The sequence below is a fragment of the Saccostrea cucullata genome, unplaced genomic scaffold, assembly GCF_032062105.1.
Source record: "Saccostrea cucullata isolate Sc308-1 unplaced genomic scaffold, CSIRO_AGI_Scuc_v1 ctg971, whole genome shotgun sequence".
Classification (NCBI taxonomy): Eukaryota; Metazoa; Mollusca; class Bivalvia; order Ostreida; family Ostreidae; genus Saccostrea; species Saccostrea cuccullata.
This window is the reverse complement of record NW_026926953.1, coordinates 223,160-243,034: the sequence shown is the minus strand read 5'-3', so window position 1 is coordinate 243,034 and position 19,875 is coordinate 223,160. Positions and strand designations below refer to the sequence as shown.

At 33.3% G+C, this 19,875-nt stretch overlaps 1 protein-coding gene across 4 annotated transcripts in view; it reads left to right on the top strand.

Moving 5' to 3' along the window:
* Positions 1–19,875, top strand: part of LOC134273038 (cyclic nucleotide-gated cation channel beta-3-like) — a 39,436-nt gene that overhangs the window by 8,017 nt on the left and 11,544 nt on the right. For 2 of the 4 annotated variants that reach the window (XM_062755207.1, XM_062755206.1), the window contains exon 3: positions 19,322–19,598. In XM_062755207.1, the coding sequence (XP_062611191.1) occupies positions 19,322–19,598 (277 nt within the window). Of the gene's footprint in view, positions 1–13,760; positions 14,586–19,321; positions 19,599–19,875 lie in introns of those variants that run through there. The other 2 variants (XM_062755209.1, XM_062755208.1) reach the window with 2 other exon arrangements.

Below are 19,875 nucleotides of genomic sequence, written 5' to 3'. Positions count from 1 at the left end.
CTATCAAAGACCTCCAATTAGCACTTTGAAAAATAGTTGAATATTTGAACAATGATATAAATATTAAATACCTAAGATATCATTTACTTTAGATTTTAAACATATTAGATATGATAAAAAGGATGCACTCATTCTCTATCCACCTTGAATAAAGGTCTCTCCTGAGACAGAAGATTTGTGTTTTAATGGTCGCCATGCTTATTTTTGGAAAGGATGTTATTATCCACCCATTCTGTTGCCGAGATATGACCATTTCTGACAAATTAACTGTTCTTGTCATAAAAATTAACTCACATGGAAAGAAATATAAAACTCGGAAAAATCTTTTAACTTTCGTGACAGGCAAATAAATAAAACATAAAATATAATGTTTCAGTTGTAAATCACTTTTGAATTGGTGGAAAATAAGCATTTTTGTCGTTTTTTGGTCAATAAACGCATGTTCCCCCCATGTCACACAAAAAGCTTTGGAATGAATTTGTGAAATAACAGTCCATATTTCCTGTAAAAAGGAATTTTTGTGACACTTGGGGGGAGATGTTTTAAAAATATTTTCCGTTTTCTGTTTATTTCTATAGTAAAAAACACAAGGTTAACCAAAATATTAAAGTTATCTCTCTTTGTTTCCCCAAATAAGTATTGTTTTATGAAAATTCATATAATTATCTATAAAAAATTCATCGAATATGTTAACTTTTGAAAATTGACTTGGAGGTAGGTGGGAGAACAATGCTATCATTTGCAGTTCTTGACATGTACACGTACTGCAAAAACTGTTGAATAACTGGTAAGACTGCGGAACATTAACTGGCAAGATTGGAAATATGCAGCTTACGTCATTTCTATTTGTTACAATCAAAACAATCTATGCTAGACAATGGAATGGGCGGGTACAATTCGATGTGGACGGCCGAGAAAACATTGGATTGAAATTCTAGTTTGAAATTCATTTTCAATCCACCTGAGCTGTTTTCAAAAGCAAAGTGTGAATGTATGATCCAAGACAAATAATTTCAATTCCCAAATGCATGTTGGTTGAAATTTATATTGACATGAGTTTATAGCCTATAATATAATCTTAAGGACACAGGTAAAAGTCATAGATGACATAATATTTTTCAGGAGACGGCTATTTGATTCTAGAAAGGGGGGGGGGGGGGTAAAAAATTGTCAAGTCAGATCATGCTTTGTACCAATTAATTTTTAGTATGACAAGAGCTTTTTTTAAGTTTTCTCTCAATCGAAAATGTTTGACAACTTTCTTATTCATTTCCAAGATTGTTAAGCCCCCCCCCCCCCCCCCCCCCCCCCAACGCACATGTATACATAAATTATACCAAACAGAAATCAAATATTTGTCCCTTCATATATTTCTTCAAAACGCTGGACAGAAAATTCTGATTTATATATTATTATCAAACTACATGTATATCGAAATTGAAATCATTTTCCTCTGGGTCAGTCAGTAATAGTGTGCCTTCTAGCATGGCTGAGGTGGATTGAAAATGAATTTCAAACTAGAATTTCAATTCAGTGTTTTCTCGGCCATCCGCATCGAATTGTACCCACCCATTTCATTGTCTATCATTGAATGTTTTGATTGTAACAGATAGGAGTACTGTAAACCAACTATTATTCACGATGACTTTATTTCGGATTTACCAGGGATAAATTGGTTCGTGACGATTAATTTTCGTGATCATGCCTTTTTTGGATTTGTTTTAATAGACACATACACTCAAATGACCGGTTTGCGGCGAGAAATATTTGCAATGACTAGGCTCTCGGGAACTTCGCGAAAATTTCTCGCACGCGAATAAAAGTTGGTTTACAGTAACGTAAGCTGCATATTTCCAATCTTGTCAGTTAATGTTTCGCGGTCTTAATAAAAACTGTAACAGGTTTATTAATACAATCTTATGATTGCATCTAGTTTAATAAATAATACCGTATAATCCCTATTAACCGCCCCGGGCGCTTAGAAAATTGCGATAAGGGGGCGGTTATTTTGGTATTCTCTTTATATTTAATGTCATACTTTAACTTTTGAAAATAAATTCAAAAAACCACTTAAATAATGTTTAACTTTACTTTAAGTGAAGATAATCCACCCAAATTATGCTAAATGATTCAATATTTACCGAGAATTTGGATAATAGACAAGTTTCATTCTCACTTTCTTCAAATTTTGGCAGATTTTGAAATGATTCTAGATGAATTTAATCATTGTACACGGGGCCCTTATTTTCTGACAATTGAAAAAGACGAAGGGGGCGCTTATAGGGGCAGGGGCGGTTAATAGGGATTATACGGTACATCTTGCATATTATTTTATGCTTTATAAAATGCATGGGTCATCAGAGTTGGTACATTACAATTTTAAGTAGATTATTAACTCACCTGAGCTGAAGGCTCAAGTGAGCTTTTCTGATCACTTTTTGTCTGTCAAACCATATTTTCGTTCGTAAACTTTTAACATTTTCAACTTCTTCTGAAGATCCACTAGGCCAATTTCTACCAAAATTGCCACAAAGTATCCTCAGGTAAAATTTTAATTTGTTCAAATGAAAGGCTATATGTCTCTAAGAGGAGATAAAATTATAAATTACCGGGTAGTTAAAAATTATGGCATTAATATTTTTTCGAAATCTTCTCAAGAACTACTTTATGAAAGTTCAGGTAGTGTAGATTCAAGTTGCTGTATCTTTGCTATACAGGCATCAATTAACAGTCAAATGAGAGAACAATTTGTTTTAGTGTGAGAAAACAAAGAAAAGATTACTCATTATACATGTACTTATGGCTAGGGTAGCATTATATGAGCCTCGACGGATAGAAATCGACCTTATGGCAAAATTTATCGAATTTGAGATTTTTGTGTTTTTTAATGGTCCATGTAAAACCATTACAAAAACTGAAAACAGAATCAAAATATCTTCATTTATAACAAAGTTATTACATTTTGAAATTGGTATGTTTGCAAAATTAACTGATCATATCGTGGATTTTTCACGATTCAATTGTGACGTCATGGTTTATTCTCCGTTGTTCGGTAGGACACCTGTCAACGCGTAGCAATCCAAGCGGTCATCAAGTCTAAGTTAAAAGATTTGCTTAATAAATGACAAAAACGGATGATCATGATGTACAATCCCAAAAACTGTGTTAACTGTATTTTAAATCCTTTAAAAAAACGAATACTCACCCCCCCCCCCAGATCTTTCGTTTCTACTTTTCTGTCTTTCGTACTGACAGCTTTGTCTCTATGAATAACTGAACTTCCAATAAACAAAATATAGATCTACACTATGCTGCTTTTACGTTTGTTTCCTCAATGCATGCAAGTTAGTTCACACACAATGAAGGAAAATGGAAGGAATGAGATCGAGTCAGATTAAAATATACAGGGATTCGAATTCGATCTCAGAAATACCTAGTTTCTTACAGAAAATACATGAACCATGCAGCCAATAAAATCACAACTAAAATCATGCTACAATAATTATTCTTAAGTTAAATTTAAAAAAATCACATTCATCTGTATATACATAGTGAGTACACGTGAAATCAAACATGGTGTGATTCTAGCCCTGTGTCTTAAAGTAAGCTCATTTTATTAGGACCTCCCCCCTACAACCGTTTCTGCTGCAGCCACATTCACATTCAAATAGCTAGTTCATATATATATATATATATATATATACCCTCTTGTCCTCCACATCATTCTCGCTTGGTTGTTATTGGACGGATAAAAAAAATTAGCCACTATGCCAAAAAAAATTAGCCACTATGTCTTTACATTATTACTTACTCCCCCCCCCCCCCCCTTTCTCCTAGTAAAAACCCAATCGTCTTTTCATCAAATGTCTATTATCCATAGTGTAGAAAAATAAATACGTTAATATACATGTACAGATACAAATTATTGATTGCTTGAATTTTGCTTAACGCCGAGTCGGCGAGATTTCAGCAATTATCGGCGGGAAATTTTTATCTGTTGCATGCAAAATACATGTAGTTGATAACCTTATTATAGGGAACTATTTAACGTTCCATCCGACGGACAATAATTTCAAAAATATGTTAACCATTAAAAAAGATTTCTCTCTGTGTTCATCAACAAAATATATCTCATAATGTACAAAATTTTACTTTCAAAATCAATTTGATGTAAATATTCTAAAATTCATTGTAAAATAAAATAACAATGATGCATCGTTCGTACATTTTTAATTGAATTCGTATGTGAAAAACCCCACCTAATTTTAGAAGAATGATTTATAGTTACATGTTGCGAAAGTCACGGGAAACATAATTGTATACACATTGGCTGAAATTATAGACTCAATAAGTATGCATGCATAATTTTTGGAAGACGATTTTTCATGTTTTTGTTCTTTATAGCATATAGTTTATCATCATCGGATACCCAAGGATGATCTCATCTTTACTCATCACCGGGTGATAAGTAAGGACGAGATCACTAGTGGATTTCCGACGATGATAGTTTATTTGTAATGCAATATTCTAATGCAGTTGAAAAAGAGATTTTACATAACGTCTACAAAATATTTTTATAATCAACAGAAAAAAATGAAGGGATATCAATATGAATTTCAGAAATGCAAAAATTTTAATTTCTTTGTTACCTGGCTGGTGTATTAGAAGTGCATTGAGGGAAAGAAAAAGAAAAACACAAGCTATATTGAACTACGATGTAAAACTATATGCCTGAACATTTTCTTTCTTTTACAATTCAATTAACTGCAAACGAACTAAATGTTAAAAAGAGAATTGATTACGTATAGTTAGGAAATGCAGTTAAACCAATTAAAACAAGAATAAATAATGCTATGAATTAGATAGTCGGATTCAGCTTGGGTGCGTAGGACTCTAAAATAAATTATATCATATTTAGCCAACCGGGTAGCATCAGCATACATGTATGCTGACTTAAGAAGCCACCCCCCCCCACCCCCCCAAAAAAAATAACTGCTTTAGAGAAAAATAATATGCATGAAGGCACGCGGCGTACGCATCGACAACATTCTGCTATACCGTTCCTGACCCACTCCAACACAACACATAAAATTATAGACATTTCATAATTATTTGTTTGATGATTTTGTAAATAAAAAAAAATCAAATAAAAAAATTTAGATTTATAATTAAGTTATCTGTTGTTGGTATCCACCCTCTCTTTAAAAAAAGAGAATTGTAGAAGAATAATGTAGAGAATGTTTTGATGTTATAATTGAAAGTCTTAGTACAAAACGAAAACATATTCCTGTTATTCACGAACAGGTGAAATCCTGCTCAAGATGATTTTTGCAGAAAAGTTTGTATAATTTAACGGGGTTCAAAATACTTAATATTATGCTGAATATTTAAGAACACATTTCACTAAACTGTTGTTTGTTTTTGTTTTTTTTTTTTTTTACATCTGACTTAAGAGTAATTTTTTTGGTTTACAACTCTTTAAAATATTAATGACGTAGAAGGATATATGTTTTACAAACCGGGCCCATCTTCTTACATTTTCGCCAGCCAAGTTAAAGTAAAAAAAAAAATCATAGATAATCCATCGTCGTATTTTTTATAAACTTGCAAAATAAGGAGTAAAATATTTAAGAAAATTAACTTAAAATCTGGTAATGGAGAGAATCAAAAGTTAAGATAGAGAGAAAAAACATTTTTTTAAGGAAATGATTCCCCGTGTTGAGCCTCTTGTTGCGTCAAAGGGAAGCAACTTGCACAATTTATCGTATACAGTCGCTTCTGACAATACGTGTTTCCGTTTGAGAATTACTGATATATGGAATAAATTGCCTTAAACAATACCAGTATTACTTGTTTCTTGATATCTCTTAATATTGTAGTTAGAAAAATGCGTTTTAAAAGTTGTTGAATCGTGACCTTTGTACATTTTGTACTGAATCGATATGCCTAGACCTCTGTTTGTTTTGTTTTGGTTGGTTAATTTCTGTGATACATTTGAAAATACTCGTAAATTCATTCAAAGACACGAAACATTAAAGTATATCTAATATAATATTGTGAATTTAATCGTGAATAATTGAATACACGTGCTCACGATGATAGTAAATGAAGTTCACACACTATACTGCACCAGTACATGTGCGATTTTCTGTGCATGTTTACGTCTCATCTGGCTAAATTTTATACTCTAAACTACAATAAAAAATATATTCTGTACTTCCTCAGTAATGCACCATGTCATTTTTTCTTCGCTATATGTCTACCAACTTATTATTTATCTGGTGTAAGATATGGCCATACGTCTTCTGCTGTTTGAAAAAAAAAAAGTGTAGATCGGACTCGGCATTCCTCTGGCTTGTGTTTACATTGATCCATGGTAACAATAAAAAATGAGGCTCTGCGAAGGGGAATACATTTAAAATTTGTTTGTTTTATTAGTACATGAATGTTTAAAATGGTCCGATTTTTTGAATAAAAAATCCTTCAATATTGCAGTTGACGATGTCTAAAACATTCCTTAACGTCAAAAACCATGTGTAGTAAAAATACCGGGAAATCTTTCTCAACTTTATTTGCTTTTTTCTCATTATGACGTTGCATACGATAAGGTCGATTTCTATCCGACGAGGCTCATATATTGTTCGAGATCATAGTTTCTAGCACGTAGAGCTTTGTAGCAGCTACAATCTTGAATTCAGCCCAGTTGACTATAATTATATGTTTTCACAACGCCATTGGATAATATTTTATTTTAAAAAAAATCATGAATCTCTTGGCATATCAATCAATTTCATTACAAATTAAATATTGCATGCAAGTAGTAACAGGAGTCATGATGGTATAGCATTATCATTCTTATAGTATGAACTAACTGAAATTAATAAAAAATGGCATCAGGAAAGATAGTTCTTTAGAATAAATAGAAAAAAAACTATCTGCTATATACTAAGTATTTTAAAAAGTTGATTTTATTGTATAATTAGGTTTGTTGGAAATTCCCTAATGTGGTTTATTATAGTTACGTTCTGGCAATTTGGAGCACTCTCCATTAATTAACAGAGCTAAGAGGTCATTGTTTCTTTGATGAGGGAGAGTTTCCTAGAAAAGGAAGCTTTGAATCAATTACGGCCTAAAAAGCACTTAGGACAAACAGAACCCTTCTTATAGGGCATTTTCTAGAATTCCTTATTCTTTGTTTTACTAGACTTTCTGATTATTTACATGGACAAGCAGATCTGAGTCAGTCAACATTACATTTATTTATGAAATTATAAGAGTCCAATGAAAATGTAGTTGTTTATGGCTGAAAGAATTTAATAGAATAAAGTTAAGCTTGATGTTTTGGAAAAAGAATTACTTAATTGATGATCATCTCCAAATCATCGAATTACTTATTGAAAGCATTAAACTGCAGTTCTACTCTGATTAAGATCCAGTATTGAATGATAGTAATATCATATACTCAGTCTGTTCTTGAAAAATAATTTCTTTTTCTCCTTATGAAGAATAATGTCTCTTTATTTTCCTTTCATCTCAAACTTTCTGCACCCAAACTACCTGCAAAAGGAGGGTCAGAAAAACATAAACAACTGAAAATTTAATGTACAACTGAAGCGGGATTGGGTTTCATGTAATTGATACTGTAATAAAGGCAGATGCATATTTCCAAGTGATATATGAATCAAATTTGTGTTGTATGTATTTGTAAAATATGCTGTAATATAGGCACATTTTGTCCGTGTCATTTTCATTTTCCAAGTGATATATTGATACAAAGCATTCTTGGGTTAAGGGGAATTTAATTGTTAGTTGTCCACTGGGGAGATATTTATGGTCAGGTCATTAAAAAATCTTCTTCTCAAGAACCACTGGGCCAGAAAAGCTGAAATATATGTGGAAGCATCCTGGGGTAGTATTCTAAATTGTTCAAATCATGACCCCCGGGGGTTGGGCGGGGCCACAATGGGGAATCAAAGTTTTAAATAGAAATATATAGGAAAAATCTTTGAAAATCTTCTTCTCAAGAACCACTGGGCCAGAAAAGCTGAAACTTATGTGGAAGCATCTTAGGATAGTGTAGATTCTAAATTGCTCCAATCATGACCCCCGGGAGTAGGGCGGGGCCACAATGGGGAATCAAAGTTTTACATAGAAATATATAGGTAAAAATCTGTGAAAATCTTCTTTTCAAGAACCACTGGGCCAGAAAAGCTGAAACTTATGTGGAAGCATTCTGGGGTAGAGTAGATTTCAAATTGTGTAAATTATGATCATTGGGGTTGGGCGGGGTCATAACAAATGTTTGGTCAAAGCTTCTCAGGTGAGCAATGTGGCCCATGGGCCTCTTGTCATTATACACCATCTCCGAAGGAGAGAGGCTGGGTATACTGTTTTACCTGTGTGTGTCTATCGTCTGTCGTCTGTCTAGCTGTGTGTCCATCCATCTGTCTGTCTGTCTGTTCATGAAAAATTTTTGGTCAGTTTTCTCAGAACTAATTATTGCAGATGCTTGATATTTAAGCACATTCTTCGCTGAGGCATGCCATAATGGTGGGATTCATTTTTGTTCAAATCTAATCTCAACTTCCTGTTTATCAGTGCATCTGTCCTTACCATACATAAAAATTTTTCTTCCCAGTTTTTATCACAATTACTTGCCTATACGTTAAGTCCGATTTTTGGGAGTTAAACTTTGGTCCAAAAATCTGTCTTGACTAAAACATAGGCAAAATATAAAAAGACTGGTATTTTAGAAGGCCAATCCCTCTATTATAAGCTTCAAAAGTTCAACCAACTCATAGGGGGGCACATATAGGCGAGTATGCCTTACATTGATTTTTTTGTTTTACGTCCCATTCAAGAATTTTTCACTCGTGTAGAGACGTCACCATGTACCGTTGAACTTGGGCTTCAAATTTTGACCTTTACTTAGCACTCAGGGCCGTTGAACTGTGAGGGATCTTTATCCAACGTCTCCTGTGACATGGGACCTCAGTTTTTAAGATGTCATCCAAAGAATCCGCAACTTTCACTTCAAATGTGCTGAGGGCATGGTGAAGGAATAGTTGCTATTCATTTTTTATTGGCTTAGATCAGTCATGGCTGAGATTTGAACTCACGATCTCCTGATCAAGGAGCGAGTGCTCTACCAACTAAGCTACTGTGAATGGCTTTAGATACATGTATACTTAAAGTACATTGGGACAAAATCCCATGGGAAAATGTACTTTTACAAGAAAGAACACTGATTTTGACTTCCAACTGACATTGAGATGTTGGGTCTGGGATATCCAGAAACTGGGAGTACAAACTGAAAATTAGAGTTTCAATGACTTTTGAATAAGAGGCCTTCCAGGTCTTTTGAGTTTGAAATCCTTTCTGATTTCTTCATTAAGCCTAAATTTGAATGCAGTTCAGATTCGGACAAGGGAAATTCAAAACAATTTGAACCATCATTTCCCAAAGTCTTAAGACGTTTATATGCATATGCAAATGAAAAAAATTATTATTTTGAAACATATTTCTTTCTGATGGAGTGAATACGCAGATTCTAGAAAGCATGCTGAGCTTGTTAATTTGTTTATAGGAAGAAACTTTTCTATCAAAATTGTGTCGGATACTGTGAATGTACTATATCTAAGGCACTGACATAAGCAAGTGATTTATAATGAAATCCTTTCTTCAAGATGATGATGGACTGCCCAGCAATGTATAAAAGATGGAAAGAAATTGCGTTTCAATCACAACCATAGATTTAGGCAAAAATGGAACTCTTTTCCTTTGAAGAGAATGAATGGTCTTCCAGTATCTTTGTTGCAGATGAAGATTACCATGCAAGAGGGGATTTACATTGGGGCCTTGGAACGTGTAGCAGAAGTACTGTTAAGGCCCCCAGCAGCCAGGGGCGATCCTCTCTGATGACAGCTCTAGGGGAGATTGACTGGGATGACACTTGTGTCCAAGTATCCAAGAAACACTTAGACAGAAGTAACAGCAGTGCTGAGGTTAGGTTCCCTGCCAAAGACTCAGTCAGAGAGGTTGAATGGATCGGGACGTCTGTTAGAGTTTGTTGTACAAGGGGCTCTTTACGAAGAGGTAGTGACAGTGTGGATGTTAAGGTCACTGGCAACAGAGGACAATCTCGGTCTCCGGTTGATCTGAAGATAATATCAGATGGGAGGTATGATTGGATGGGTACATCCATCAGAGTTGGTCAGGCAAAAGACTGCTTGGTCAGAGAGTACAGCAATGCAGATATCAAAACTCCAAGTAGCCTGCAAGATTTTGATGGAAATTTACTTCTCAGTGAAGTAGGTGAGTTAATTTCTATTGGTGATCAACCACAATCTCTGAAATTTGTGTGTCTCAAGACAAATTTGTGTGTCTCGAGACAGAATTCCATTTTGGAGTAGTTTTAAAGAGAGTGGTAATTTACTTGTTGACCAAGTGACATCAGTTGATTCTACATCAAACCTAAGGCATGAACATAAGTACATGTACTCGTGTAGTGTCTGTTCATTTGCCAAGAAGTGAAAGTCGTAAATCTTTTAGGTGAGACCTGAAAAAACAAAGTCTTTGAGGCACAGTAGTCATTGGCACAATAAAGAAACCATCACTGCTCACTGGCCCTCAGAGTGCCAAGTATTAGTAAATTTGAAGTCCTAAACTTGCATATTGAAAAAATCTCTGTATGAAAGAAAAATTCTAAATGGGATGTTTAACACCATACATGTAAAATCAACCAATCAATCAATTTACTTGTTTTTCTACTAATAGAAGTGCCTTTTCCTGGTGTAGTAATTTTTTGGTGTACAGTGAACTTTTTTTTGGGATTGGGCAAAGGATGAAATTCGATCTGCGTAGATTCTGCAACCGCTTGAGGAATGGAATGGATATTCAATTAGGATGTTAAAATTTTATAGGTTTAAGACTCTAATAATAGATTTTAGTCCAATCAATTACAATAAGCATGCATGATGACCATTTAATAATACTGTGAATAAATCCAAGTTCATTTGTTTAGTATCTATCAAAGGGACCTCATTCTTTATTTCCCCTTAATTTAGAATTCCTAGTCAGTTTAGATCCAGTGCTTTTTGTTTTACTTGAATAAATTCTATCTAGAGCTAAAGGCCAAAAGTTCAAGTGAGTTTTTATGATTGAAAAGTGTCTGGGTGTCTAAATTTTTTATGAGTAAATTTTTCATTATTGCTTTCATTACCGAAAAGCATTACCTGAAAATTTCAGAGATGGAAACTTTAAACTGTTGAAAATGAAATTTTAAAAAATGCTGGAAATGAGAATTTGAAAATTTCAGAAAATTCTGGAAATGAAATGCAGCAGGAGCCATAATGGTTGAAGAAAAATTAATGATGATTGATCAATTGATAACAAAATTTGCATGGGCATGTTGATTGACATTTTCTGCTGTGAAATGAATTCAAGAACAACTTCATTTTTTTCTCTTCCAGAAAATGTTTAATGTAAATAAAATTGAGAAGATTGATTTTCAGATAACTTGGAGCTCTCTAGTCATAATTAAAAGCATGGGAAAATGCAGTACCCGTTAAGCTTTTTTTTATCATTAGCATGCACAGTGAGAAGAACAATCAAAGCCAGGTCTATTTCCGATGAGAACAAATAATTTGACTGCATGTTCAGTTGATCTATTTGCTGATAAAACAAATTGCAGTCTAAAATAAATGTGAGGACAATATGAAATGCAAGTATTGGTTGCCATTATGCACATTTAAAAAAAGAATTCAATACTTAATGCAGTTCTCTCATCAGACTCTTGAAAATCAGAATTTTGTTTTCCCTAATTTGCAAATTGTAACAGGCCTGAAAAAATTTGTTGGAAGATTTTCTTCCTTATTTTTAGCTTGTTTCAGCTGAAGGCTCAAAGAGCCAATGCTATATGGCCATTTGTTTGATGTGCATAAACTTTTTGGACTATTTTCCATACATATATTTCAAAAACCATTTGGCTGATTTTTGTGAAATTTATCACATTGTTTCCATATGGGCCAAGGGATTTTAGTTAAATACTAAAGATATTTGAATGCAATCCTTACACAAGGGGAGATAAGAGCAATATCAAAAGAATAGTGGTTGCTAAAAAAACACATTTTCTTAAGAACTACAGTAAAGATTATCACCAAACCTATGTTTAAGTATAAGCATATATTGTAGATTTAAATTTGTTAAAGGCCATGGTCTCAAGTCACTGTCATTTTAAAATTGACCTAAAATTATATAATATGTAATAAAACTTTTCATATTTTGCTCAATATAAGGACTAGGATCATCAAATATGCATCTTAAGTCATGTTGACTCAAAAGTTTCTTGTCAGTTGATGCATCTTGGGTTCCCAGAGTATTTAATAAAAAAAAGTAGGTCATGGTGACCTACTTTAGGAATTTCAAGGCTTTTTAAAAATATTTACAATACTTAGAGCGTAGAGTGGAAGTGATAAACTTGTAAAAAATTCTAGGTCTTTACTCTTGGTTTTTTTTTTTTATGGCTATATTTTTCAAATGCATTTTTTTCAAACTCCTCTTTTCTTATACCCCGCTTCAAGATGCTGGGTCCCTGTTGTTTATTTTGATATCTACATTGCACTTAAAATAGATTAAGAAATTCTAAACTTATACAACTGGTATGTTTATTTTAAGCCTGCTTCTCTTGTTTCCTTTGGGCAAGAATAAATATAGCAAATGTTAAAAAAAAAAAAAAAAGATGTGTTTGTAAAACATTGATGCCTTCATATGACAGCTTATGGCCAAGATTTAAGTTTCATGCAAGTCACACTCCAAGGTCAATGACAAAAGGTCAACATTATAGGTATGAAGAGCAAGGTCTTTTCACAGGGAATACACTTATTTAATATGAAAGCCTTAGTACTAACTGTTCAAGAGTTATGGTCAAGGTTAAAAAAATTTCAATTTCAATATTTTAATGTGGATCAAACTCTAAGCTCAAGGTCAAAAGGTCAAAAATGTTAATACCAATTAAAATATTTTGTCACAATGAATACAAATGTGAAGTATGAAAGCCCAAGCACCAACTGTTCATAAGTTGTGGGCTTGTGACCAAGGTTAAAGTTTGGGTTTTTTTTAAAGTGGGTCAAACTCCAAGGTCAAGAGGTCAAATTTAGTGGTACCCAAAGAAAGGTATTGTCACATGAAATACACTTGTGAAATATGAAAACCATAGCAAAAGTTATGAGCAAGGTTAAATTTTTTGTGGAAAAACAGACAGGCAAAAACTATATACTAGTACCCCAGAATCTTTGATTAAAGGGGCATAAAAATTGCATGATTTTTTTTTTCCATTTCATCATTTAATCGTATAATAAAACAGTTATTGCTTTATTTAATTTTTGCTCTGCCTCATGATGATTTAGCCACCTTCAAATTGCAGTTATATTTGTCTTGCGCCCTTCAAGGCTTGCTGAATATTTTACTCCTCAGGTAGATAAATCATTGTATTGACCTCAAACACAGCAATAATTTTATATATATCCCCTGTTTCTTAATGCCTTACACATTTGATCACAAAATCAAAAAGTCTCGGAAGACAGCTTTGTACAACTATTAAGGAATATTGATCCCCGAGTATAACAAAATGTGCTGGAATGGATCCATACATGCTGCCATCATCAGATTGACTTATTCTTGACACATGGCTCATTTAAAGCAATGTTATAGATGGTACTCTGGGATACACTAAACCTGGTTACATTGTAGTTTGCCTTATGTCTGGGAACTTCCGAGGCTTATCAATATCAGGACTTTGGACTATAAGTTTGTTACTGGGTATTGATTAGTGGTCATTTTTCGCTGCGGTGGGATCCCATTCAAAGGATATGACATTTTATTGCTCAGTTGATGAGCAGCTGATATTATTTGGGATGTAAAAAACACACCGATTGGACTTGTTACGTGGCATTCTTTGGAATTCCAGCCAGTATTATGTTGGCATTGGCTTCTGTGGGAGGATAATTGTTTAATTGGCTGAGTTTAAAAAGAGGTTGGGATCGAAAGAAGGCGTTTAATGTGGGAATAATAAACTTTTCTTTTTTCTTGTTATTGATGATCATGGAATGTATTGTTTTGTAAGAAACTGTTTTGTTAGAAATATTAACCAAAAAGGAAGACCCATTCAGAAAACTATAATGAGGATTGGAATCTACACCAGATATAGAGCCCTTACAATTCCTTTATCCTAAGGATAACTAAATCTCAGCATTATTGTGATTGCATAGAAAGGGATATAATAGAACGTAATGTCTGATGGATTGCTTGGGCAATTTATGTTGACACTGATGTTATTTCATTTACGTGATTTCTTTCTCGTCAATTTTTTCCTAACCATGCACGGCAACTAGGTCAGGTCTTGTTGCTCTGTTCAATGGTTTGGGACATTTCCTTTGGCTATTGGGCCGGACCCAGGAAAGAACCTAGAGCCATGACTGTCAGATACGCCACCTGGGGGCTGTGTGAGGAAGATTTCGAGGGGATTTCCTTACAGGAGTTCGAGTCGGCCGAGAGCAGTATACCCCTGTTGTCTGAGTACAAAAAAGGTACAGGTAATTGCTTTCCATTGGCCTGTGTCCTTGCGTGTGTAGAGGATGTGTCTTGATAAATAGCTGTATCGTGTTTTATTGACTGTAGATTAATGTTTTCTCCTTGGGTTTTTGTCAGTTTTGGGTAAACTGTATTAGATGCTTTTTGTCACATGGGATATTAATTTACACAGACAAATTCAATCTTCTGATGAAATTTGTCACAGAATTCTCAAAGTGAAATAAGGACATACAACACCACTCTAAGTGATCAAAAAAAAAAATGCTACTTGCTGATTCAACAGAAATCGTGGTGCTACTAAATTTTACCTTTCCCCCCTTTTTTTTTTAAAGAAATGGATATATTATTTTGTTTCATGAATTAATTGTCTATTTATTTGATATTACCAATATTGCAGCATTTGATTATAACTGGTAACATACTACATAGAAACACAAATTTTTGTGGGCAGAAAATTTTGTTGAATTGTCATCTAAAAAGCTTTCGTGGACATAAAATTTCGTTGTTTCAGGATTAAACCAATGCAAATCATAGTCATGTTAAAATTTCGTGTGGGATTTATTTTCGTTGATAATTGTTAACAACGAAATAAATGAAATTTAATCCTCCCACAATCATTTCTGCTTCTACAATTACATTTTGCTGCATATTCTATTGATAAAGCTTCCACTAAGTTCTATAAGTATATCGCTAAATGTCTTGTATACATACATTTATATGATCATCATCTTCCCTTATAAGTCCCCTACCGGTGAAATTAGAGGGCACTATAGGTTTCCTCTGCATCTGTTTGTCCGTCTGTCAGTCCCTCTGTCTGTCCGTCCCATTTGATTTTCTGCACTTTTTTTCTAAATGCTAATGGAGATATTAAGCTGATCTTTAGTTTTTTAATATCTTCACAGAGAAGTTGTAGATCAAATCTGCATTTCATTCAGCTTCATTAATTTTTTTTTTTAGGGAAATACAGCTTTTTTAGTTTTAAATGTTTTCTGCACTTTTTTCCTCAAAGATTCCTCATGTTTTGGTTTGTAAATGTATCTTGATTTGTTAGAGATAAAATCTCAATTTGATTCTGCTTCAATGATTTTTAAGGGAAAATTGACGTTTTTAATTTTTGATGGAAACCAAATAACTTTTACTGGTAGTGGACTAGTATTGCTAATGCAATACTCTCATAATGCTTGTTTATACTGTAGCAATTTGTCATATTGATATGATAAACAAGAGCATGCTATTATAAAACAAGACAAGCTCTTGACAAATAAGTTGATGAAACAAGGATTTTAACAGTATATATACCTGATTATGACAGGGAGCATATAGTGGGTGTGACTACTCAATAGGGGATGCTCACTCCTCCATGATACCTGATCCCACCTCTAATGCTTTACATGTAGAGGTCCATGTTGTTTGCTTTTCTCCTGATTTGTATTGTTTCAGTGGTCTTTTGAGCTGGATTAACTATTCAGTATCTTCATATATCTTATCTTTATCAAGTATCATATGAGTAAAACAATGAATAATTTGCTCATTCGATATTCTTCAAATAAAATTCTGCATTGAAAATTCAATCAGTTTTATACATGAAATTAAATGTTTCTGACAAATTAGTGGACAACCACTGCTAACAGTCTTTGGGTTGTGAGGTCTGCATTTATATTTGTAATTTGCAAAGACAGTTATCTCCTTTGGTTGAGTCGCCCATGTGGTGCAGTGGTTAGAGCGTCTGCTCTAGAGTCACAAGGTAAGGAGTCGAACCTCACATCCCGGGTTCAAATCCCACTTTGGGATAATGGAGACCAGTCCTTTGGATAAGACCGTATAAACCGAGGTCCCATGTTGCAGTAGGTGCTGGCATGAAAAAGATCCCTCACTGCTCTATGGCCTTGTGTGCCTATCATAGGACAACATTTGTAGCTCTCCACCGGCAAATGGTGGCTTTTCCATATGAGTGAAAAGTTCTCGAGAGGGTCGTTAAACAACATACAATCAATTAATCAATCCCTTGGTTGATCATTTCTAATCATTATCATCTTCATATGGTAACAAAATGCCAAAAAAATATAGATGCTTATTTCTCACATTGTGATTTCACTATTTCTTAAGCATTACACGTATCAATCTCTGAAAAAGACAAGAAACATATATTATTTGGTAGTCCATAGAAAAAAAATTAACAAAAATCTATTACAATTTTTATTTTTCTTTTAAATTAAAAAAAAAATGGCAAGTTTGTTTTGAAATCTAATAAGGATAAGAAAATATTAGCTTTAATCATTAACTACTTGTACTCGTTGACAACATTAAAGTTTAATGGTCTTCTATATAATCTATAAATAGTAGAGATGCTGATTGCTCAACCAGATAATAAGTTAATAGGAGAAATGACAATAATTTTAAAGATTTTGCAATTACTGTGTGTGTACTTAAAATAGGGGGCTTCATAATGTAGTGGCTTTGACATGGACAACGATGCCCTGAAATAATAATTTGATTTTTTGGACAAGTTATTCCGAATTCTATCTGTAGAATTTAAGATCATGCACAGTATCGCAATAAAATTAAAAATATCGCAATATATTACAATATTTAATTTCCACCCAATACCCAGCCTTAGTAAGTTTCAAATATTTCAATTACTGTAAATCACTTTTTATTTGCAAGAACTTTATTTTCGCATAATTACGTGAGACAGTGTGCTTGCGAAAATTTTATTCTCGCGTATACTAGCATTCCTTAAGATTATTTAGAGCAATAACCACAATTCGTGAAAATTTTGTCTTGCTAATCAAGAGTCAATGACTATCTTGTGAAAATAAGGTGTCACGAAAATTTAGTGATCTACAGTATGCCACAATTATAGTTATATATAGAGTAAATTTGCTTATAGCGAACATGCTTATAATAAGTTGTTTCTTAAAACAAAGTAAATTACATTTAATTCCAATAGGTTTTAAACATACTGTGAAATTTACGGATTAACAAATTATGTTTATGACAAAGCAAAATCGTCTCTTCCTGGCACTAATCTTTATAAACAGTTGAAAAACATTGTATTTTTCCACTTTGCTACTGTAGCCATTAAGCTTCATTGTCGAAGTGTTGAGACATAAGAATAATTGCAATATAAATGCAGTGTAGGTATTTTTTCCTCATCTGTAAGATCATGCTCTTGGAGAGGCCATATTGATTTTTATCATCATTGTCCTTTTGAGAGACCATTCCTGAATCTCGAAGTTGTAATAATTCTCAAAAATCAATGCCCCCTGGTAGATAAGAGAGCCGAGTTTATAGCATTTTGTCCAATTGAGGCTCATTGCTTTGGCATGCTGAAAGGGACCTGCTGAATGAATTTTCCAAAGACTGGCAAAAAATATTCAGATTTACTAAATTGCTTCCGTGTATCCAAAGTTGTACAACCTTAAATTAACTAGAATTACAGGCAGGCAATGGCTACATTCATGCAATTTTTCCTTCATATAGGGTTTGCAAGACCATGTACTGTAGGTAATTGATAATATGCCTAAATAAAGTATTGATGGGGATGTTTATAAGCAAAAAAATTAATGAAATAAATATTAAAAATTAGAAATGAATTTATAATACTTAGATTTTTAGCAGGACATGCCATAGTACATGTAAAATTGAATATCGTAAAATTAAATTTTGCTTTTAAAAAAATTATATAACATAAAAATAAATTATCAGAATTTCGTCTCGCTAAAATACTAATATAAGCAAGGTATGAATTTTAAATTTTGCAAGACTCTGCTGTTTATAAAAGTTATGTTGTACTGTAGTGGATCAAATTTATATTCCAAGTTTTTTACTAAAGGTAGAATACATGGTACTACCCCCTGGTAGTAAGAAAATAACCTATTAAATTTTTACTTATATAATGAAATGATATGTATCTGTGGACTGCTCTTCTGCAGGGCAAATTAATAACATTTTGGCAGAGTTTTTGTTGTCAAAGATAATTCAATGAGGTTATTTAAACAATTTCTTTTATGTCATATTTCACCAAAATATATCATTTTGCCCTGCAAAAGAGCAGTACCGCAGTTATTGTGAAAGGGTCTATTTATATGTTAATTAATGTGATCGTTGTCAGTTTAAATATATTCCCCTGTTTTAATGTAAATTGCTTGAACTATTCATTCTTTATTATAGAATTTTAGGTTATCCATGCAATTTCAAGCATTTATATGAAACACAGAATCTGTAAGAGTTATCCATGTTTATATTGATGAAATGATTAGAACATTGGTGAACATTGCCTCATAATTGATTTCATGGAATTGACTGCACTTTAATTTTATAAGTCAGCAAATATGAGCTTATTAGAATTTGCATTTCTTAAAAAATACATTTTGCACTCCCTATATGTTTTTTCCTTAAATTTTCACATTCAGCACAATATGGAATAAAAAATGAGATAATTAAGATGATTTTTTTTACAATGAAATGTATACATGTGATGGAAGTATTTAATCAGTAAGCTAAACTTGTTGATATCGTCAGTAAGCTAAACTTGTTGATATCGTAAGTATGGAACCTCTTCCTCCACTCTCCCCTACCCCAACCCCACCCACCCTCCTTTCAAAAAAATGATAAAATTAAATCAGATCTTCAGATTATATTTTGAAAATGAACAATTTAAAAAAGACTTTTAAAGTAGCAGACAATAACAAAACTGCTTAAAAAACACAGAAATTAAAATTATTTTTAGAATCACGTCGCCCAAGTGACCCCACCTTCTTAAACAGTGGGACCAAGCTCTTAAACGAACTGTCCCCAGCAGGTCCTAATGGAAAAACTGACGCCTTCCTTTACAATTCTACTACAGATGTTAGACAGGCACCTACAAGCCCCAGTTTCTATGGGGGCTCTAAGTTTGATTTACAACCCCCGCCCAGCCCTGGACTGCTCAGCATCAATTCAGCATGGAGTGAGCTGGCCAAACTGCATTCTAGAAGGTCATCTTATGGGGATATTTCAGAAACAAGGTAGGAAATTATTTAAAAGAACCTGAGCAGTTTTTGTGGTTCTAGTTTTTGTAATCATACTTATGGCAATGGCTTGAATAAGCCTATTTTGATAAAATTAAGGCCGGTTTATCAAAATGTACAAACTATATTCAATTTAGAAGATGATTTTCAATTTCAATTCTAAGAAGCTTGCGATCTGAGTTAAGGGTCATTGTATATTGAGTCGAAAATTAAAGTTTTCACTTTTTTTTTTTTTTTCATGACCCTATCTGTTGAATAAATATCAAAGTAGGCT